We start from the raw sequence: 18220 nt of genomic DNA on the forward strand, positions 1-18220 counted from the left end.
TGCTTACAATAGATTGTTCTAATAGCACACACCCAGTCTTTTGGAATGCCCCTACTGTATGTGTAAATGCATGTACTGTATGTGTTAGTGGGCGAGGTTGTGCTTTTCGGTGTGGGCTCCGGGACAGGTGTGTGCAAGGTTGGGGGGGGGGGGGGGGGGTCATCACAGTATACCCACTACAATGAACTACCCACTACATTCAATCACCAATAACCAATATCTGAGATCTACACCTATTCTGGTCCTTATTACTAATAGTTGATAGTAATAAGGACAAGAACTCTCTCACACAGAGACAGCAGAGAATTAAAGAAAATATAAATCTAGGGCAACACATTTATAGGGGCCCTTTCCTGCTATCCTAAAAAATAAATAACAGACCAACTCAAAGTGAATATTAGACAAAAACATGACCCTGGTAGTCTGTTGAACAAGTGAGTATAGTTCATACCTAAAAAAGAGCTGATAGTTAATTAAGGTTGTGTTTGCTTGTTGTTTGTCTGCCTGTCTCTGCTGACAACAAAGTTATTTCACTGCTGGAAAGATGGTCTTTTCATAAAACTGGGCTGTCTAAGCAGAAAAAAGACTCATACACCTTAGATTAGTACTATATGACCAGAGAAAACAGAGAAAAGGGCTGTGGCATTTGCTTTTGCTCAAAGGGTAGAAAACCTAAAACTACCAGAATGCACTGTGCCACACCAGACCAATGAACGCTCCTGCAGGTTGGTGATGTAATGTGAGTCGCCAATCCAAAAACAGTATGGCTGCTGGCTGGTAATAAATGATCTTGTATTACATTTAAACAGTAAGCTAAAATATGTTTCTGAAAATACTTAAGGCAAGAAATACGCAAAACAGCACTGCTTCATTTTACAGTTACGATCTCAGAATTTTCAGCCTTCCTTTTCACGGTACAGGAAATGGTTAGAGCTTAGATCGGGCCCAAAAAATCTAGCCTGACCCGGCCCGAGCCCGTGCACGTTATGTCCGGGACCGGCCCGGCCCGTCCAATTAACTGTAATTATGGGCCCAAGCCCGACATTTTTCAATAAGTTGGCTGTTATAATTAAGAGTATTAAACCACAAGTCTTGTTATTTGAACGATAGGATCTTATATAGAATATAGGATCTTAATGAATGGCGCAACACGGAAGCATGATTATGTAATAAAACAGGTGTTTATTTTAGGATCCAGGTGGTGAAGGGCTGTGCACGCACAATGTTGCAACATTGTAACTAAGTTTGTTGTAACTTTGTGTGTCATACAAAGTGTGGTTTCATTTTATTTTTTTATAATACTGTAGCGTCCGCCAGGACGTGTGGAAAGGATGACGCGGTTATTCGGCAATTAAACCACCGTTTATTACTGAACAGTACAGGTTACTGTTGGCCGTAACTACGCCAAAACAACCAACAAACAACAACTTAGCTGTAACTCCATCTGTGCACTCCTGCTCTCTCCTCCAGCACGCTCATACACACACCAGCACGCGCACTCACACAGCCCTCCTCATCCCCGTCACACTCGCACCCCGTACCTCATTCAATCCCAAACATGCCATTAACTCACAGAACATTGACATTATAACAGAACATTTACTGCAGGGTCGCTACAATACATAGCCTATAACATTATCAAATCATAGCTTTAAAAAAAAAAAAAACGTCATATCATATCCGTCAGAGGGAGGGGGCTCCCGGCCCGACCCGGCCTGGGCCCGCGGGCCGGGTCGGGCCGGGCTCGGGCTCTGGCAGAGAATCTAAGCTCTAGAAATGGTATAGCACCCATTACCTGTTCACCAACTCTCCTACCGCAGCTTAATAGTGCACAAAAAATATGTTTCTGAAAACCTTTGAGGCAACAAATAATCAAAACAGTAACCGAATATTGGTTTATATTTGATCAGCACAGTTTAGTTAACTGTTTAAACTCTTTTTTTTCAGCCTCCCTTTACAATACAGGACACAGTATGGCGCCACCTTCCTGTTGACAAATTACTGTATTACAGCTAAACAGTGCACTAAAATGTGTTTCTGAAAACATTTCAGGCAAGAAACAAGCTAAACAGCACTGCCTTATTTTACAGTTTGATCTCAGTATTTCCAGGTTCTGTTTCCAAGGTACAGGAAATGGTATGAAGTCCACTTCCTGTTCGCAAATTTTTGTATTACAGCTAAACAGCACACTAAAGTATGTTTCTGAAAACATCTTAGGTAAGAAATATGTAGTACAGTTTAAGGAAGTAATTGAGAGGGAGAGACGTGGCTAATTTTCCCTAACAAATTTGCAGGGAGAAGTTTAACATAGTTCATTTACACATATAACCCACATTGTTACGATACAAAGCTGGATGAAATTTGATAAAGTATCGCTTTATAGTAATACCACTTTGATCCACTGACTTCCTCTTCTTAAATCATAAGAATCCCCCTTTTTCCAAAATTAACGATCAAATCTAATCAGTGTGGTCGACAGGTGAAATTATCAGAGGGGTGGAGTTCATGCCACCATGATGAAGACCAGGACTGAAGAGGGGAAAAAGCTTCTCAGTGAAGCAGCAGTTAGTGAAGCTGTAAAGATGAACTGCAGCGTCTACATCATAAAAGGAGACCACACCCTCCTCATAACTCACAAACACCCCCACCTTCTGAGGCTTCAAGTTCAGACTGAGGCTGACAACAGGGCTGGCAAAAGTTAGGTACTCGTTTCCATTCCTCAAACCCACAGCCCAGTAGCCATTCACAGGGCTTAGTGGAATTATTCCCTTTCTGTCAACTGACCCTTTGACCACTCCCAGAGTCCAGTCAGTCTTCCCTGATACCTTAACCTCATAGTAAAATCTTCCAGAGGAGAAACTCTGCTGTGCCAAGACATTGGTATAAAGAGAAAATCTTTCTGTGTTATCTGGCAGGTTCATCCTCATCTCACCACACTTGACTTGTTTCCCATCATCAGACAGGACGAGCCAGGGATTCGCTGTGTGATGTTCAAGAATTACATCCACAGCGTAATGCTGGACCCTCTTCAGCCTGGCCTGATGAAGTAGCTGCTGCTTCTCTCTGCTGAATGTCTCCTCCAGCTCAGTCACAGCTTTCACCACAATTCCCTCATATGATGGCTGATGAAAGTTGACCTCTGCCCAGTTCTTGGTGCACAGAGCAGTGTTCATGGACGCAAAGCTCTGGAGAAGGTGAAGATGGTCTTGTGTACGTGAGAGCTGTTGCATGTCAGCAGTTTTCTTCATCAGTGCAGAGATTTCTTGTTCCAGTTCTCTGATGAAGCCGTCAGCCTGTTCCTCTGTCGTCTTCTGCCTCTCTTCAATTTTCTCAATAAGCTCGTTCAGGTCTCTTTCTGCAGTCTGCATCAGAATGGTGAAGATACGAACACCGTCTGCTATCTCTCTCTCTGCATCTTCCTTACTGTGCATTCTTAAGCGTTCAATTTTCTGGATCTTAAGCTTTCTCTCCTGGATCATCTGCTGGATTTCAGCCTCTGCCTGCTCCAGCTCTGCCTTCTTTGCTTCATATTCATCTTTCAGAGAAGCAATGTTGTGAGCCATGTGCTCTGTAACAGTGCAGTGCGAGCACACACACATCTGGTCAGTCTTACAGAACAGCTCCAGTGTTTTTTTGTGCTTTGTACACACCCTTGCCTCCATGTTCTCCACCGGATCAGTCAGCGAATGTCTTTTCAGGGGGTCAGCTGTCATATGAGGATCCAGGTGAACACCGCAGTAGGAGGCGAAACACGTCAAGCACGTCTTCACAGCCTTTAGTTTAGTTCCAGTGCAGATGTCACAGGGGATTTCTCCCGGTTTGGCGACTTGTACCTCTGAGTCCCTGCTGCTTTTCTTTCCAGCTGACTGTCTAAACTCAGCAGCCATCTCAGATATGAAAGTGTTGACAGGCAGCTCAGGGCGGGTTTTAAAATGTTTTTTACACATGGGACACTGGCACTGAGAACTGTTGACATTCCAGTGCTGTGTGATGCAGTTTTTGCAGAAGTTGTGTCCACATGGTATAGTGACTGGATTAGTGAAAACATCCAGACAGATGCAGCACAAAAACTGCTCTTCAGACAGCACACAGCTTGCAGCTGACATGGTCATACACTAAGAAGAAAAGTGAAAGTAAAATTACAAATAAGAAAAGTGAAAGTAAAATTACTGCACTTCTACACATTACACAATCCTTATATAATCTATAGAACATATACATTGGATTATTGGTATACTTTAAAAGGTAAAACATCTTTTTACAGAACACTTAATGTAAATGTTATATATATACAGTATATACTATATTATTGTCAGTACAGCTCATATGTGTGCTAATTGTTTAAACTGCGTAAATACAATAGGCTTACCTGTATAAGTTAAAGTGATGTTAGAGGAAAAAACCTGATGATCTTTGTGAAGTTGTAAATAATCCTCAAACACAGAGAGCCATGTCGGCAGCTCACTGTTGCTCTCAGCTACTTTGAGTCATAAACAAGGAAATGAGTTACTGAACACTCCCACTCTCTTTCCAGTACTGCTCCACCTCCTTTCACTGAACTTTGGGTGTGTGTGTGCTTCAGAGTACCTGTTTTGTTAGTCCTCCTGCTTCATGTTACTTCTGTTTGGCACATTACTCTGTTGTTGACAGGACAGTGCCTTCACACTGCAGGGCAGAGATTTCACTGGGTAGAATAGTTTTTCAGAAACAAAAGGCACCGTTTTGGCAAAAAGTTACACACATACCAAAACTGAGTTTCCAGTTGGCAAAACAGCAAATGCATCAACAGAACATGAATCAAAAACCTTAACACTTGAGACAGCAAAAAAATATTTGCTGAGGGCCTCTGGCAGTTGCCCCCAGTTGATAAATGAGTTGATAATTTTTTTCTCAAAAATTAATTATTTCGAGAAAAAAATGTCAATTTGACCTCATGAAATCTAGGTGAGCTGAAAGAGAAAGTAAACTCTTATTATGTGCTGGGAGTGTAAATGAAAGCGGAAATGAAGAGTCCTTTTATGAATAAATGGAAAGCACCTGAAGGTCCGTGACATTAAGGTCATGACCACAAGAGACGGAACATCCAACACCTGCAAAGGAAACAGTGGGCAGGAAGTGGAATAATGAAAATGAAATCTCTTCGTCTCAGTATTCCACTCGACTTGACCCTTGACTTTGTAATCATCCAAGGAACAGGGACAAAGACAAAAAATTAAAAACCTTAGATTTTATTAAAGTAGCCAAACTTGTTATCGACTTATTGTCACTCTAAGCTCATGATTTCTGTAACTTTATGCCACAAAATGTCATATAAACTTTCCAGTTGTTCATTTTCCCTGGCCTGTGTCTGTGTACCTGTGTGTTTCTCAAAAGAAGGATCCTAAAACGGCCAAATTTCGAATTTCAAGGATGTTATGTTATCAACCCCAAGCACTGTTCCAATGTCAAGTATCCTTCCGAAATTCACTGAGGACTGAGGGTGTTTCTCAAAGTCTTGGCAGGATTTAGATAAATTATGTAATTTATTTGGATTAATATCTCCACAAGTTTTTATCATACAAGCGTGGAAAAAATATTGACAGAAACCTCATAATTTACGCTTTCCAGTGAGTCCACTGCCACATAATGAGATTTTTTGAAACAATGTGATTTAGATAAAACATAAAAGTTTGAATCATTCACAGCAGAGATGGAGCTAAGTGTCCCCCTCCCCTCCTCCCCCCACTATTCACATGATGACGACAAGATGATACGGGGGGGGGGGGGGGGGGGGGTTAAGCACTAACATGTAAAGCACTTTGTGCTACATTTTATTGTATGAAAAGTGCTCTATAAATAAAGACTGACTGATTGATTGATTGACTGATTGATTCCAATGTGTGTCCACTGAATGCTAGGGAGAAGTTTTGGTGCGTTCCTAAGTGCTGGAAGGTAGGAAGTTTCAGACCTCCAACTAGTGCATTGAAAAGCCCATCGAAGCTGGAGGTCCTAAGGAAGGCCAGATCGAGCTACCCCAACCTCACCGCAAATCAACAATGTGACGTCAACATAACGGTGGTGCACACAGAGATGCACATCGTGAGAGGTAAAACTTCAACAAATTGACAAGAAACTATAATTCTCTGCATGTATGTGGTTATATTACACACTGTAGTGTTAACACAACTCGCTCTGTACGCTGTTGGTGTGAAAATATGTTGCTATAGTGTCTTTCCATGACGATATGCAGTGAAATGTAAATGCCCAATTACTTTAAATAGCGATATCTAGTTGTACCTGGATATTGCTATGTAAGGTAATTAGGTCTGTGGTCCTCCATGTTTGTTGTTTACGTTCAACATCGATCATCTGGAATGCTTTGAGGTGGGATCTAGTTAACTCCAGGTGGGATATATCCCACCTCCCAATACTCGGGAATGCAGCATTTTGCCTTGCCTCTGCAGGATCCTTCCTTGGGAGGACGATCCTTGACTTTGAGAAACACCCTTTGTCTCCAGCCCCTGCTAACCTTTCTTAGGCCATGTGCTCCCCTCTCACTCCCTGGACCTGCCATTCTCAAACCATCCACTAGATGGCCTCAGACTTTCTTGCCAGTGGCCTGACTTCCCCTCCCACTTCCACAGCTGTTCCCACTTTCCTCATCAGCCTTGCAGTATATACACAGGCTCCTTTCCTGACTCAGATTGTAGGTAATCATAGCTGCTGTGTTTCTTGTGCCTTGCATTCAAATCCTGGTACCCTGTAGCCTTAATCTATACCTAACTGCACTTTTCTCTGCCTCACTTTTAGGTGGGTTCTTGGTCATTTGTGTTTGGTATTGCTACCTTCACTCTTCTTTTAAATTAAATTATTAAACTGTCCTTGCCTGTCTTAACTGTCTGCATTTAAGTCCTGTTTCCTCTCCTGCCCAGATTTACATCTGTGACACAGATGCATTACTGTGAGAGAGAATAAATTCTGGAAAGGAAAGAAAAGGAGGGCTGCTCAAGCACATTGTCACAGAGGAGGATCTTCTCTGTCGATTAATTTGTTGTGTAAATAACTTTTACTTGCTAAACTTAAAGTGTATTTATCACTGGCGCAGAGACAACTGGATCAACAGTGCAGCAGTGATGACTTGTGTCTGTCCCAGCCTTCCATAAGCAGAGTGATCACACAAACAATTACATATTACATATTGTGACACCTTGCAGACTCACAAAAGAGCATTTAGGGACACTGCTGGCTTCCCCAGTCTTGTAGGTGTCATTGATGGGACGCAGATGTTTTTGTAAACAGAAAGCAGTAAAACAGCATTGTCCAAATTGTCTTTGGTGCGGACAACAAGATTTTGGACATTGTCACAAAATGGCAATATTCACACATGATGCCAGAATACTGTCTGAGAGTGGCCTGAGACAGCTGTTCGAGGGACATTGGTCCCAGTGGCTATCCATGCAGGCCATGGCTCCTCCGTCCTGACCCGGAACCGCAGCTAAATTACAACAGGTAACTGAACAATGGTATTTAATGAGAATATGTGAAAACAACATATAAGGAGTAAACACATGTGGCGTATCATGGTAGTTTAAATGTTACACTGTCATGTATTGAACATTATCTGTATTATTTTAAGTTGCTTTAAATTAAATTCTGCCAATTTATTTGCATCAACTGTTAGGACCCACAAGAAAACACGCACTGAGGACTCCGGTTGAACAGGGTATTGGACAACTGAAAAGGTGTTTCCATGTTTTACAGGGAGAGGTGCGGCTGTCGCCAGAATGTTTGCAAGGTCATAACAGCCTGTGCAATGCTTCATAATATCTGCAAAGCCAGACAAATCCCAGAACCTCACGAGGGCTGTCATGGTGAAGACCATGATGAAGATGAGGATGAAGAGCTAAAACCCTCCACAGGGAAGGAACTTGCCCCAGAGTGGGCTTCCTTACAGAGCCCACTTTACACATTTGTAAGATACAGTCGATGTTATATAAAAACTGGTAGCTGTATTGAACCAAGAAATCGTAATGTTAGTAGGCATACATTATAAAGCACGTTGTAATAAAGACACGTGAATGCAGGGATGGTGTTGAGGCAGCAGCAGCAGACAGGCTTTGAGCAGGCTGAGGGTTGCACACCTGTGAAGTTGAAGGCCGCGGTTCCTCAGATCGCTCCACACTGCAGAAAGGGGGCAAACACTTTGTTAATTCATGACGGTTTAATTTTTGTTTTTTATTAATGTCATAAAAAATATGAAATGTTTATGCGTCATGACCTATACCTTAAACAAAATGTGTATGACCTTCTGTTTACCTGCCTATTGGTACATACAAAACAAGTTGTTCTACCTTTGCCGCATTTCCATCAGCTGAATCATTGAACTGTCCGTGCCTTCCTTTAGCCCAGTAATGCTGATTTCAGACTGCCCAAGGACATTAAACACCGTCTCTGCCACTTGAGACAATTGTTTAGCGGGTGGCCCGCCCCTGTAAACAATCCAGAATATGGTCATATATTGCTGTATGTAACTAAACTTTGCCAGGAGTTGTAAGATGTATAGCACTCACCTGTGAGTGAGAATTCCTGTTTGTGTACTGTAAACTCTTGCTTTGGACTGCAACACATACCACCTTTTTTCACACTCCTCACTGGAGCGCACAGCTAGAGGGAATGCGGCATTTATCTGTTGCACTGTCCTCCCATGCCTACCTCTTGGTGTGCGGCTTGACACTGGGGCCAAATTTCCTTTTTATAATCGTTTTCCACTTGTCAACTAATTGAGCTAACAGAAGACATTGCTCCTCTGTCCAGTTGGGTTTTTGGGTTCATTTGTTTGCTTCCATTGTCGTTTGGTCACTGGTTTATGGTAGGTTTACGTCAAACCTGATACTTAAATAGATTGGACAGCAATTACAGAAATTGATTAAAGCTGAGCATCCCCCCATCTCTATTTTTTTTTTTTTTTTTTTTTTTTTTTGCTTAACCAATCACCTCTTTTCAAAACAATGCGTCATACCTAGCAACGGGGTCAACCACACCTCCTCAGTAAGATAAAAGTTTCTCTTCCTCCTTGCTCAAAGTTGCTCTCAGAATTTTCCTAAATCACTCCTAAGCTAAGATTCCTTACTACTACTACTGTGGCTAGTCCAACACATGTTAATGAGTGGTCACCTTTTTTCTCATGTGTTTCTATTATGTCACTACTGCTCATTGCGGTTGGGCTTCTTACTACGGTGGCTGACGTGAAAATACGAATGGCCTAATGTGGAGCTAGTGTTTGCAGTGTTTCCCCTGCCATTATATTAGGGGGGGCGCCCCCGAACCTGACCCAACCCGAGCCTGAAGCAGTTTGTTACCTGACTTGGTTATTGTTATGGACAGTGTGTAAATGACCATCAAAAGACTGCTGTTACAAACAGTCAAACACGCCACCCGCACAGCAGGGCAGCACAGTACTGTACACACACTCAATTGAAGTTGGGCCTGTGTTGCGTTCAAATAAGAAATTTCAGTACTTGATTAAGCCATAGCACAACACAGCAGCATGTCAAGTGGGCCAAACCTGAGCAAAACGTTTTGAAATCCAAAATCCTACGCATTGGACCTTTAAAATGGAAACAAAGTGGTGTTATCCAGATTGCTCTGAGCTTCCCTTAGAGATCAGCAACCACCATTTCAGCTACTGAGGGTAGTAACAGTAGAGAACTTAAACTGATACTCTTTGGTAACTGGGGATTGCTATTCTCTTCCTGTTTTGGTTTTGCAATGGCTGACACCCTTCTTTTGTCCCAAGATGGAGCCTTCATTTTCCTGGGAGATTGTACTTGTGGCAGACAGACTTGCGTAGTCAAAGCGAGGCTTATAGGGAACCAGACTGAATATCAACTGTGTCATTATTCTATAACTGTTATATGGTGCAATTAATATGCCTCATAATGAAGCCTTAAAGCCAAAAACTGTCTTCACCAGCTCTTGGAACTTTGCACAACAGATTTATATAGTCAGCTAAGGGTGTAGGTATACAAAGTGGGAAGTCTGGGGACCAAACACTTAATTCCCTGCCTTCAGGTGAATTTTTATGCACCAATTTATGGTGGAAATCCCTTTATATTTGTAAAGGAAAACAAAACTCAGGTGCCAGGTGACAATTCAAATATTAAATATAATGTAATACAATGCAGTAAGGTTCTTAGGCATTATTGCTTTCAAATATTTATTCTCTTGTAGTTCAACTTTTCTCCTGTAATGTTAACCCTCCTGAGTTACACAAGTAGGCTTGATTTATTTTTCCGTTATCCACTGTGTCTTTTGTGTTAAGAAGTAACATCTCTTAATATTCATGTGGCCAAATGTCAATCATCAATCAATTCATTTAATTCTTTAATAACCCCCTGGACTGCTATTGTTTATATGTGTTTTAGCAAGATTTCTGTTCATGTTCAAAGCTTCCCTACACATTCAAAACATATCTCACATGTCTCTGCCCTCTGAGGTCTGTAGAACAAAGTCATAATATTATGAGAATAGTCTAAATTTAATGAAAATAGTCATAATGAAAAAAATCTGCATGTCCTAGTCATTGTGTGCATTATGTTACTGCTCTGCTGACATGTTAGTATCCCATTCAGATGGTCTGACAGACACATTATTCCATCTGGGACTCTCTGGATGCAACAAAGTTCAGGGAAGCAGCTGTGCACTGCCCTTTATTGGATGAGAATACTGAAACAATCTTAAAACACTTCAGTTCAGGTATAAATCTCATGAATGGTGGCTTATTGTCCACACAAATGTTAGTTTCACCACCTCTGGTAAATTTCACCTCACAGCCCAAAGCTTTTTAGTGCAGCATCCTGGAGTCTGGAGATAGTCATAAACAGAGCAAAGGTGTCTCTTGTGGGGGAAGCAGAGTTGGTGACACAGAGCTACCAGACAGAGCAAAGACACACAGCAGTTCAAACCTTCTTCACAAGTCAAAATAACTGTACTGATGTCACTCATTTTATTTCATGGGGTTGCTGTCACATTACCACAGTGATGCCACAGTGGTAAAGGAGGGGACTGCACTTGATAACTTTGGACACTAGATGGCAACAGAGTGATTGAATCCCAATGACAGGCTGTAACACCAATCAACACGTCCATGCAATTTTTTTTTACAAGATGAGATTTTATTAAATCAGAGTTCTGCTTTGTGAAACGTGAGACCTAATTTAAGGACTATGTTAAATGTGAAAAGTCTGTTTGTCTTTACATGATTTATGATACCTCATGAGCTCATGCAGCTCAGCTGGAAAAGCACCACTGCCCCAGTAAACTATCCACTGGATGGATCAGCACACAGTCCTGCTGACTCTGGTGATCCCCTGACCTATTCTCTAACATGACGGTGAAATATATCAACTGCTGCTGGATGGATTGAAAATTTGGTTCAGACATTTTGTTTCAATCAGTTCAAATTCTAAGTGGGGATCCTCTGACTTTTCATCTCGCTCCATCATCAGGTAAAAAAAATGCATTTTATTTAATATTTTGGTTTATGACCAGAGACCTGCAAACTACAGAAAATCCTATCAGTCTCAAATGTACTTTGTGTGTTAGTGCTAATCAGTGAATGCGTGTTAACACACTGAACTAAACCGGTTACCATGGTAAACATTTTTAGCATATTAGCATGACCATGTTAGCATTTAGCTCAAATCACCACTGTGCTTGAGTACAGTCTCAGAGCTGCCAGCATGCCTATAACGATTCCTCTTTTCAAATAATTTCCCCTGCCTACAGTAAGGGAAGACTCATCTACACACTCACAAAGAGTTAATTGGTGGGCAGCAAAAAATGAATAAATAAAAATCTGAGCCAATTCATAGAAATGAATGAGTGTTAGGGTATGGGGAGATGTGTTTGTGTGTTCAGAGATAGCGTGTTATCTACTATTTGGAAGATCTGTAGTTTGATCTCTTGAGTCCCTTTTTTATGCCTTCTTTGCATTTTTACACAGAACTAAACAACAGTAGCATCATGTCGCTCCAATGTGTGGTTAAAGACAGCATGACAGAAAGAGGCGTAACAGGCGTGACATGTAACACAACAGCACCAGTCTCTAGAGTGACTTATAATATACACATTGGCAGTGCTGTATAAGCAATGACAATTGCATTACATGGCAATAACAAACATTTACCATTCCTGTTATATGGTGGCTGAGCTCATCTTCTGCTCAGAAGGTAAGGAGCTCCTGGACCTCATTATTTTCCCAATTTGTGGACGTTTACAGCTGCTTTTCTTCTTCTTTGGGTTAGTCGCTAACTGCTGTTAGCTACTTATTAAATCACCCACGGCGGGTTGCATGCATTGCGTGCCACCCATAATCCCATCTTGCAGGATACCTATTTATACAGACACCATTTGGGTGCTGTTAATACCTCCCATGGTGGCTGAGAGGCGACACAACTCTGTCCCCCCATCTGCAATTGTATCTTATATACAGAATGGCAACATAATAGTGTGATATTTCTCCCTTGAACAGGCAGTGTAAAAGCTGATTCTGATAATCAGGAGCTGGGAACAGTTAGAGTGTGCCCAATCACAAAGAGTCATAGGGCAAACTGTTAACATTACATGGCTAATGTTAACTATCGGTTATTTACAGGTTTAAAGACAGCTGGGCACCCGGTGGTGAAGTCGAGCCATTTTGCTGTTGCTGTGTGTTTGTTGGGATTATTTAAAGGCTCCATGTTGGATGGTAACCGCTGCTTTTGTGATGGCTCATGCTAACTGGGCAGATATAAAACTGACTGATCGCCGTGAACAGCAGCTCTTGAGACAGTTCTCTAGTGCTGCGTCTAACTTGTGTAAAAGAAACACTGAATCCTACAAAAATAATTGTCAGATCCTTAATTTGTTGAAGCAATGCTGTGCTTCTGTTTTACAGCTTTGTCAGGCATTGTCTCAGATTTGGAACCCATTATACTTAGTAGTACTTTATCTTTATTTTTTTTCTTAGTATACATTGTCACCCTCCACTTTCTGTCTGTGCTTTGAGCTGCTGTAACATGTGAATTTTCCCAGTGTGGGATCAGTAAACCTTATCTTATCTTATCTTATCTTGTCTTATCTTATCTTATCTTGCCTTATCTGCACACACACACACACACACACACACACACACACACACATGCACGCATATTTATTTTCTAACGCTGGGTGGTACTTGGACTGTAAATGAACTGGGTTTATTACTTGTTTGTTTGTTGAAGTAATATACAAGTTAAAAGAAGAAATGTAAGGAATGGGTAGGGACACATAAGTTTTACTTCTACCTATTCCTTTTTGGACATTGTTATCATTGTCTTGTTTGTTTTTTATTATGTTTTTTTATTTTGGTTCAAAATAAAGTAATTCATTCATTGATTCACGCTCCTCTGCTCTGATCCATTGTGCTGTCCAACAGCAAAAATTATCTTTCTACCCAAGAAAGATGAAAGATTCGATAGGAAGTTGATTTTATATCACATGACAATTGTCCTGTCTAAATACAGAACTCCTCAGTGCTTATACTCAGCAAGCTGTCACTCTATGTAAAACAACCAACTAGCTACTACAATCCATGAATGGTTTGGGTTCTGCAGTCCTTTATCAACATATGAAAACTTAGACAGAGCTTTAGTGGAAACTGGCAGATGTACTCGACAGACACCTCTGAGCTTTACCCAATTGGCCACCAACGTTGTTAGGCATTTATATTTGGTCAAATTAAGGTTATGATGTCTGATGGCCAAAATTCAATATCAGGACAACATCTAATGCCAACATCAATTTAACATACAATATTGACAACAGATGATGTTGATATTTTATTGGTTTTAAGTTGTGTTGTTGTAATAGTGTGTTTTGGTATTCCAGCTAACTTTAAGCCCCTGTTCAATAAGTGAGTTGGTACATTCCAATTGCTGACAGTGAGAGGAGGGGTATACAGATTTATCATACTTTTATAATTTAATTTAACACTCAATGATTACGTTAGGTCAATCATAACCTTGTTGTGAGACTGTTTCGAGTATTAACAAAGGAGTAATATTTTATGTACCTTTATTGTCATGTTGAGTGTTTTGGTCAGTGAACACCCTCTGTGACATGCACATTAGAAGTTTTCTCTCAGTGTGCTTTTGGAGCTGAGAGAGACAGGTATGTTGACAGAGCAAAGTAGCTTCTAAAAGTTGTCCTAGTGTTAAAAACACAGCACTGTAATGATATTTCGAAGAGCTATGTAAGACAGTTGTAATGCATAAAGCACAAGTCTGTACTGTAAAGCGTTTTGACGTTACCTCAGAAGTTAGCGTTGCATTGTTTTCAACTCTGTTCCTTTGAAGTGCTGCTGCTCACATCAAGTCGCGCTTGGCGACGCAAGGCATATGGGAAATGTGGTTTTTCTCTGGGATTTGTATAAAATGAATGTAAAGTGTATTCTTACTTGTCTGATGTTGAGTATGTGTGTGTGTGTGAGTGCACACAAGGTCAATGTGCTTACTCTGTGATGAATTAGACATGTGAGACAGGGCATATTTATTTTTGTCATTTGTTCTACTTTGTTATTTTATCCTTTACAGTATTCTGAGAGGAGAGAAGGATGTGAACTGATGCAGTCCCTGTCACATATTGTATCATTACAGACTTATTCAGTAAAAGAGATCCAAAGAGAGCTGTGGTGTCGTGGTGATTTTGCGGTGTGTTCCAAACGTGCTACAAATTTGTGACCCGGGTCAAGAGATCAGCTGCTGCAGATCGCCGGGGAAGATCTCTACGTTTCCTCGACATCACGGGTGGACAGTAACTGAAAAAAAAAACTCTGCTCAGCATGTCCCTTTCAAATAGTGATGACCCTCAAGGGGCAGCAGGTTTATCTCCTTCACGATATGTCAGTGTGCCACAATCAGATGAAATTGTGTCAAATAGTGGTTTTAACTCTGTGAATGTAACACCTGCTCGCACTGATGGTGGTATTTTTAATATAGAAAGGGGAATCCCTGGGGTGGGACACGGAGCTCAGTTAGCTAGTGTGATCGAACAGAGTGCCAGAGCCTCCCCTGTCCAACCCCCAGTAGGTGACCATAGGTGGTCGAGTTAGATCCCCACAGGTGGTGCACAATCCAGTCAGTTGCAGGGTATTGCAGATTTAATCAAGCAGCTAGGCAGTGAAGTAGGGAATCAGATCTCAGCTAAGTTGTCCCAAGGAGGCCAAGCCAGTACAAATGTGAACCCCAACATTGTTAGGTAACTAAAATCCAATGTTTTCGAAATGTCTCATGCCAACATCGTCTTCAAGAAATGTAGTTTTATAACAACATTCGGGAGCAAAGACCACGCCTCAAACACATCCCTTTTCTGCCCAAAAATATTTAAGCACACCTGACGGATTCTCTTTCTCTTCGACACATTCTCACACCGACTGACCGTGCGCTTCACATGTAACCACAGGCTTACCTCAATACGTAAGGTAGGTAAAGTAAGACATATGCTAGTTTTTATTGTATCTAATAATCAACTCACCACGGATCAGGAACTGCAGAACAATCCTTCTGGTCCAAGCAGAATCCACCAGAAAGTGATTATCCTCAAGTTAGATTATTCCCGCAGCAGTCAGGCTACAGACGGACTTCCAGGCAAGTGGCCTCCATACCTCGGCCTCGCCAGCTCCTCCATTCCATCCAATAGAGACAGAGTGCAACACGTCATAACCTGAAAGCCACGTCCCCCAAGGAGAAACGAGGCCCGCTTTCCCCTCACACTTTACCCCTCCATTTCCAGCCTGTTGAGTTTTCCCTATGTCCAAATGCCGAAAAGTTGCAGTGTGGTGGGCTGCACGGCCAATAAAAACCCAGAGCTTAGCTTTTATCAGCTGCCGAGCAGAAAAATGGAACCTTGTAGAAGACAAAAGTGGATACAGGCAATAAAATGTGAGGCTTCAATAGGGAAGAAATTGTTGTATCCTGACACTCGGTATGCCTATGTGTGCAGCAAACACTTTGTCAGACCCTCCAAATGTATTTTTTAGAGTAACAGTTAACTGTATTTATGTATGCTGAGCTAAAGCATTGACAGTATGAATGCAACTAATGCTGTAATTGTGCTCAGTGCTCCGCGATTCAAGGAGTCCATTCCAGCGGTCCGCTCGAGCACTTCTATCAATCTACCAGCATGTAGAGGCATGTCTCAAAATAACAATGTGTGCTGGTAGTAGGAGCAGGCTGATGGCTGAGCATGCCAAAATGCTCATCTTCTTAAAGAAGAATCTCCACATCATGTTTTTTTCAAGACGAGCAAGGTAAGGAGAAGGGACACTGAGGTAGACCTGCAATATTAAGCTTATCAATATACTGTTGCCTCTCTGGTAGGCATAGCATGCTAAAATAACCCTTTGCCATCTTATTATTAGCTAATTATTAGCTAGATATAGCTAATAATTTTAGCTAGCTAGCTAGCAATTCAGTTGTTTTTTTCTATTAAAAATGGAAAAAAACAACTTGTCTCTCTCACTTTTTATTTCTTATTGTTTTTTTGTACATTTTTATATATTTATAAATGTTCAGTTTGATATTTTTAATCTGCCCCCATGATAATCCTTGTGTTTTATGTTTTTGTAATCTTTGATATCTGGTGAGGAGTCAATCAACTCAGCTTTATTTATCAATCATACAGTAACAGAGGTCTGTTAATCTTTTAGGGCACTTTTGATGGAGATCTGAATTGTACATGCAATTGTTATTATTTCTGGGTGAACTTAATTATTATTATATATTACTATATCATATTATACTAAATTATAACCAGTGCTGGGCAAGTTACTAGTTAAAAGTAATTGAATTACTCATTTTAAAAGTAATCACGTTACTGTTCTGTTTACTTTATTTCAAAAGTAAGTAGTTACATTACTAGTTACTCCATTCCCTCAAAAAAAATAAATCAATAGATAAAAATAAATAATGATAATAATAATAATAATAAAAAACATCACAGAACAAACTCTAGCAGGACAGTGGAGCATCCGACACTGTGTAGCCAAGGACGGGTGTTTAAGTGTGGGTGAGAGGAGCTGAGAGGACTGGCAATGGTAACGTGTAGTTACCTGGGCTTGTAACTATAATCTAATTACTATTACTAATTAATTTATCCTATTTTTGAAGTTATAACGTGTTACATTACTCTGTTACTAAAAAAAGTAATCAAATTACAGTAATGCATTACTAAATAACGAATTACGTCCCAACACTGATTATAACTACTTAATAAGAAAGTAGTATTTGGGTACAGCAAAAATAAAAATAAACTTAAGGCAATTGCATCCTCCGCTCGGTAGGTGGCGCTGTGACGAAAATTAAACGGTCCTAAACCTGCGGTCCTGAAACTGCAGCCTCCAGTACTGCAGCTTTACCTTATTCATTCCATCTGCCTCCCAAACTCTCTCCAACTCTGGATTGATTCTCTCCTCCATCCACAAGGGCCAAGAATCGCGGTCACCATCGGCGTGGCCGCGCGTTCACGTTCTCAACCTGTTCCCGACGATCCATTGATGAGCCTCCTCTACACAACAGCGTTCTCCACATCACAGTCCAAACCAGACATCAGAGACCAGACGGCCAACAGTCTCCAAAGAGCCACTTGAAGTTGGCCCATCGCACAGGCCCTATCCAGATCTAGATTTAGAAGAGTCAATAGCAACATAAAAAAGCTTTTTGGCACTGGCAGAGAAGATCTGGCAAATTTTTCATAGGTGCAACCCACATACTCAGCTCTGCTGCTCATCCCACAGAGGCATGTTTCTTACATATGTGACACCATTTAAAAGGGAAATAAACAGGCTTTCCAACCGTATAAGATTTATTGCCAAGAAGCATTATTACAACAAAGAAATAATCTACACAAATTTCCATACTTTTTGTGCTTAGTTTTAGATGTGAGTACACAGCAGTAAATTGCAACTTATATTAACTTTTACTCTTGATGTTCTGCAAGAAGGAATGCAACCAAGATCACATATTGGAAACTGGAAGACTTAAGATGTACTGGATGGTAGTTTTGGTATAAAAAAAATGGCATGGAAGGAAGTATTGAGACATCAACAGGGATTTGCATGGTGTATACTGACAGAGCCAACATGTGAACAGCGTTTTCATGTTGACACAGCTGAGTCAAGAGAGGGGGAGGGAACAGAGAGCAGAGTGGGAATTTAAAAAGAAAA

The 18220-nt window shown here is 41.0% G+C and overlaps 1 protein-coding gene across 1 annotated transcript; it reads right to left on the reverse strand.

Moving 5' to 3' along the window:
- Positions 1-1340: 1340 nt before the first annotated feature.
- LOC117271786 (E3 ubiquitin-protein ligase TRIM39-like) lies at positions 1341-4506 on the reverse strand. Its single transcript, XM_033650171.2, has 2 exons — positions 4370-4506; positions 1341-4115 (listed from the first exon to the last, which is right to left on the reverse strand). Exon 2 carries the CDS (start codon positions 4110-4112, stop codon positions 2460-2462), a length of 1653 nt encoding a protein of 550 aa, XP_033506062.1. The 5' UTR covers positions 4113-4115; positions 4370-4506; the 3' UTR covers positions 1341-2459.
- Positions 4507-18220: the final 13714 nt, after the last annotated feature.

This window comes from Epinephelus lanceolatus, chromosome 12 (genome assembly GCF_041903045.1).
Source record: "Epinephelus lanceolatus isolate andai-2023 chromosome 12, ASM4190304v1, whole genome shotgun sequence".
Lineage (NCBI taxonomy): Eukaryota > Metazoa > Chordata > Actinopteri > Perciformes > Serranidae > Epinephelus > Epinephelus lanceolatus.

Excerpts from the sequence above, each read along its gene's own strand:
- LOC117271786 (XM_033650171.2), bottom strand. The coding sequence starts at position 4,112 with ATGACCATGTCAGCTGCAAGCTGTGTGCTGTCTGAAGAGCAGTTTTTG.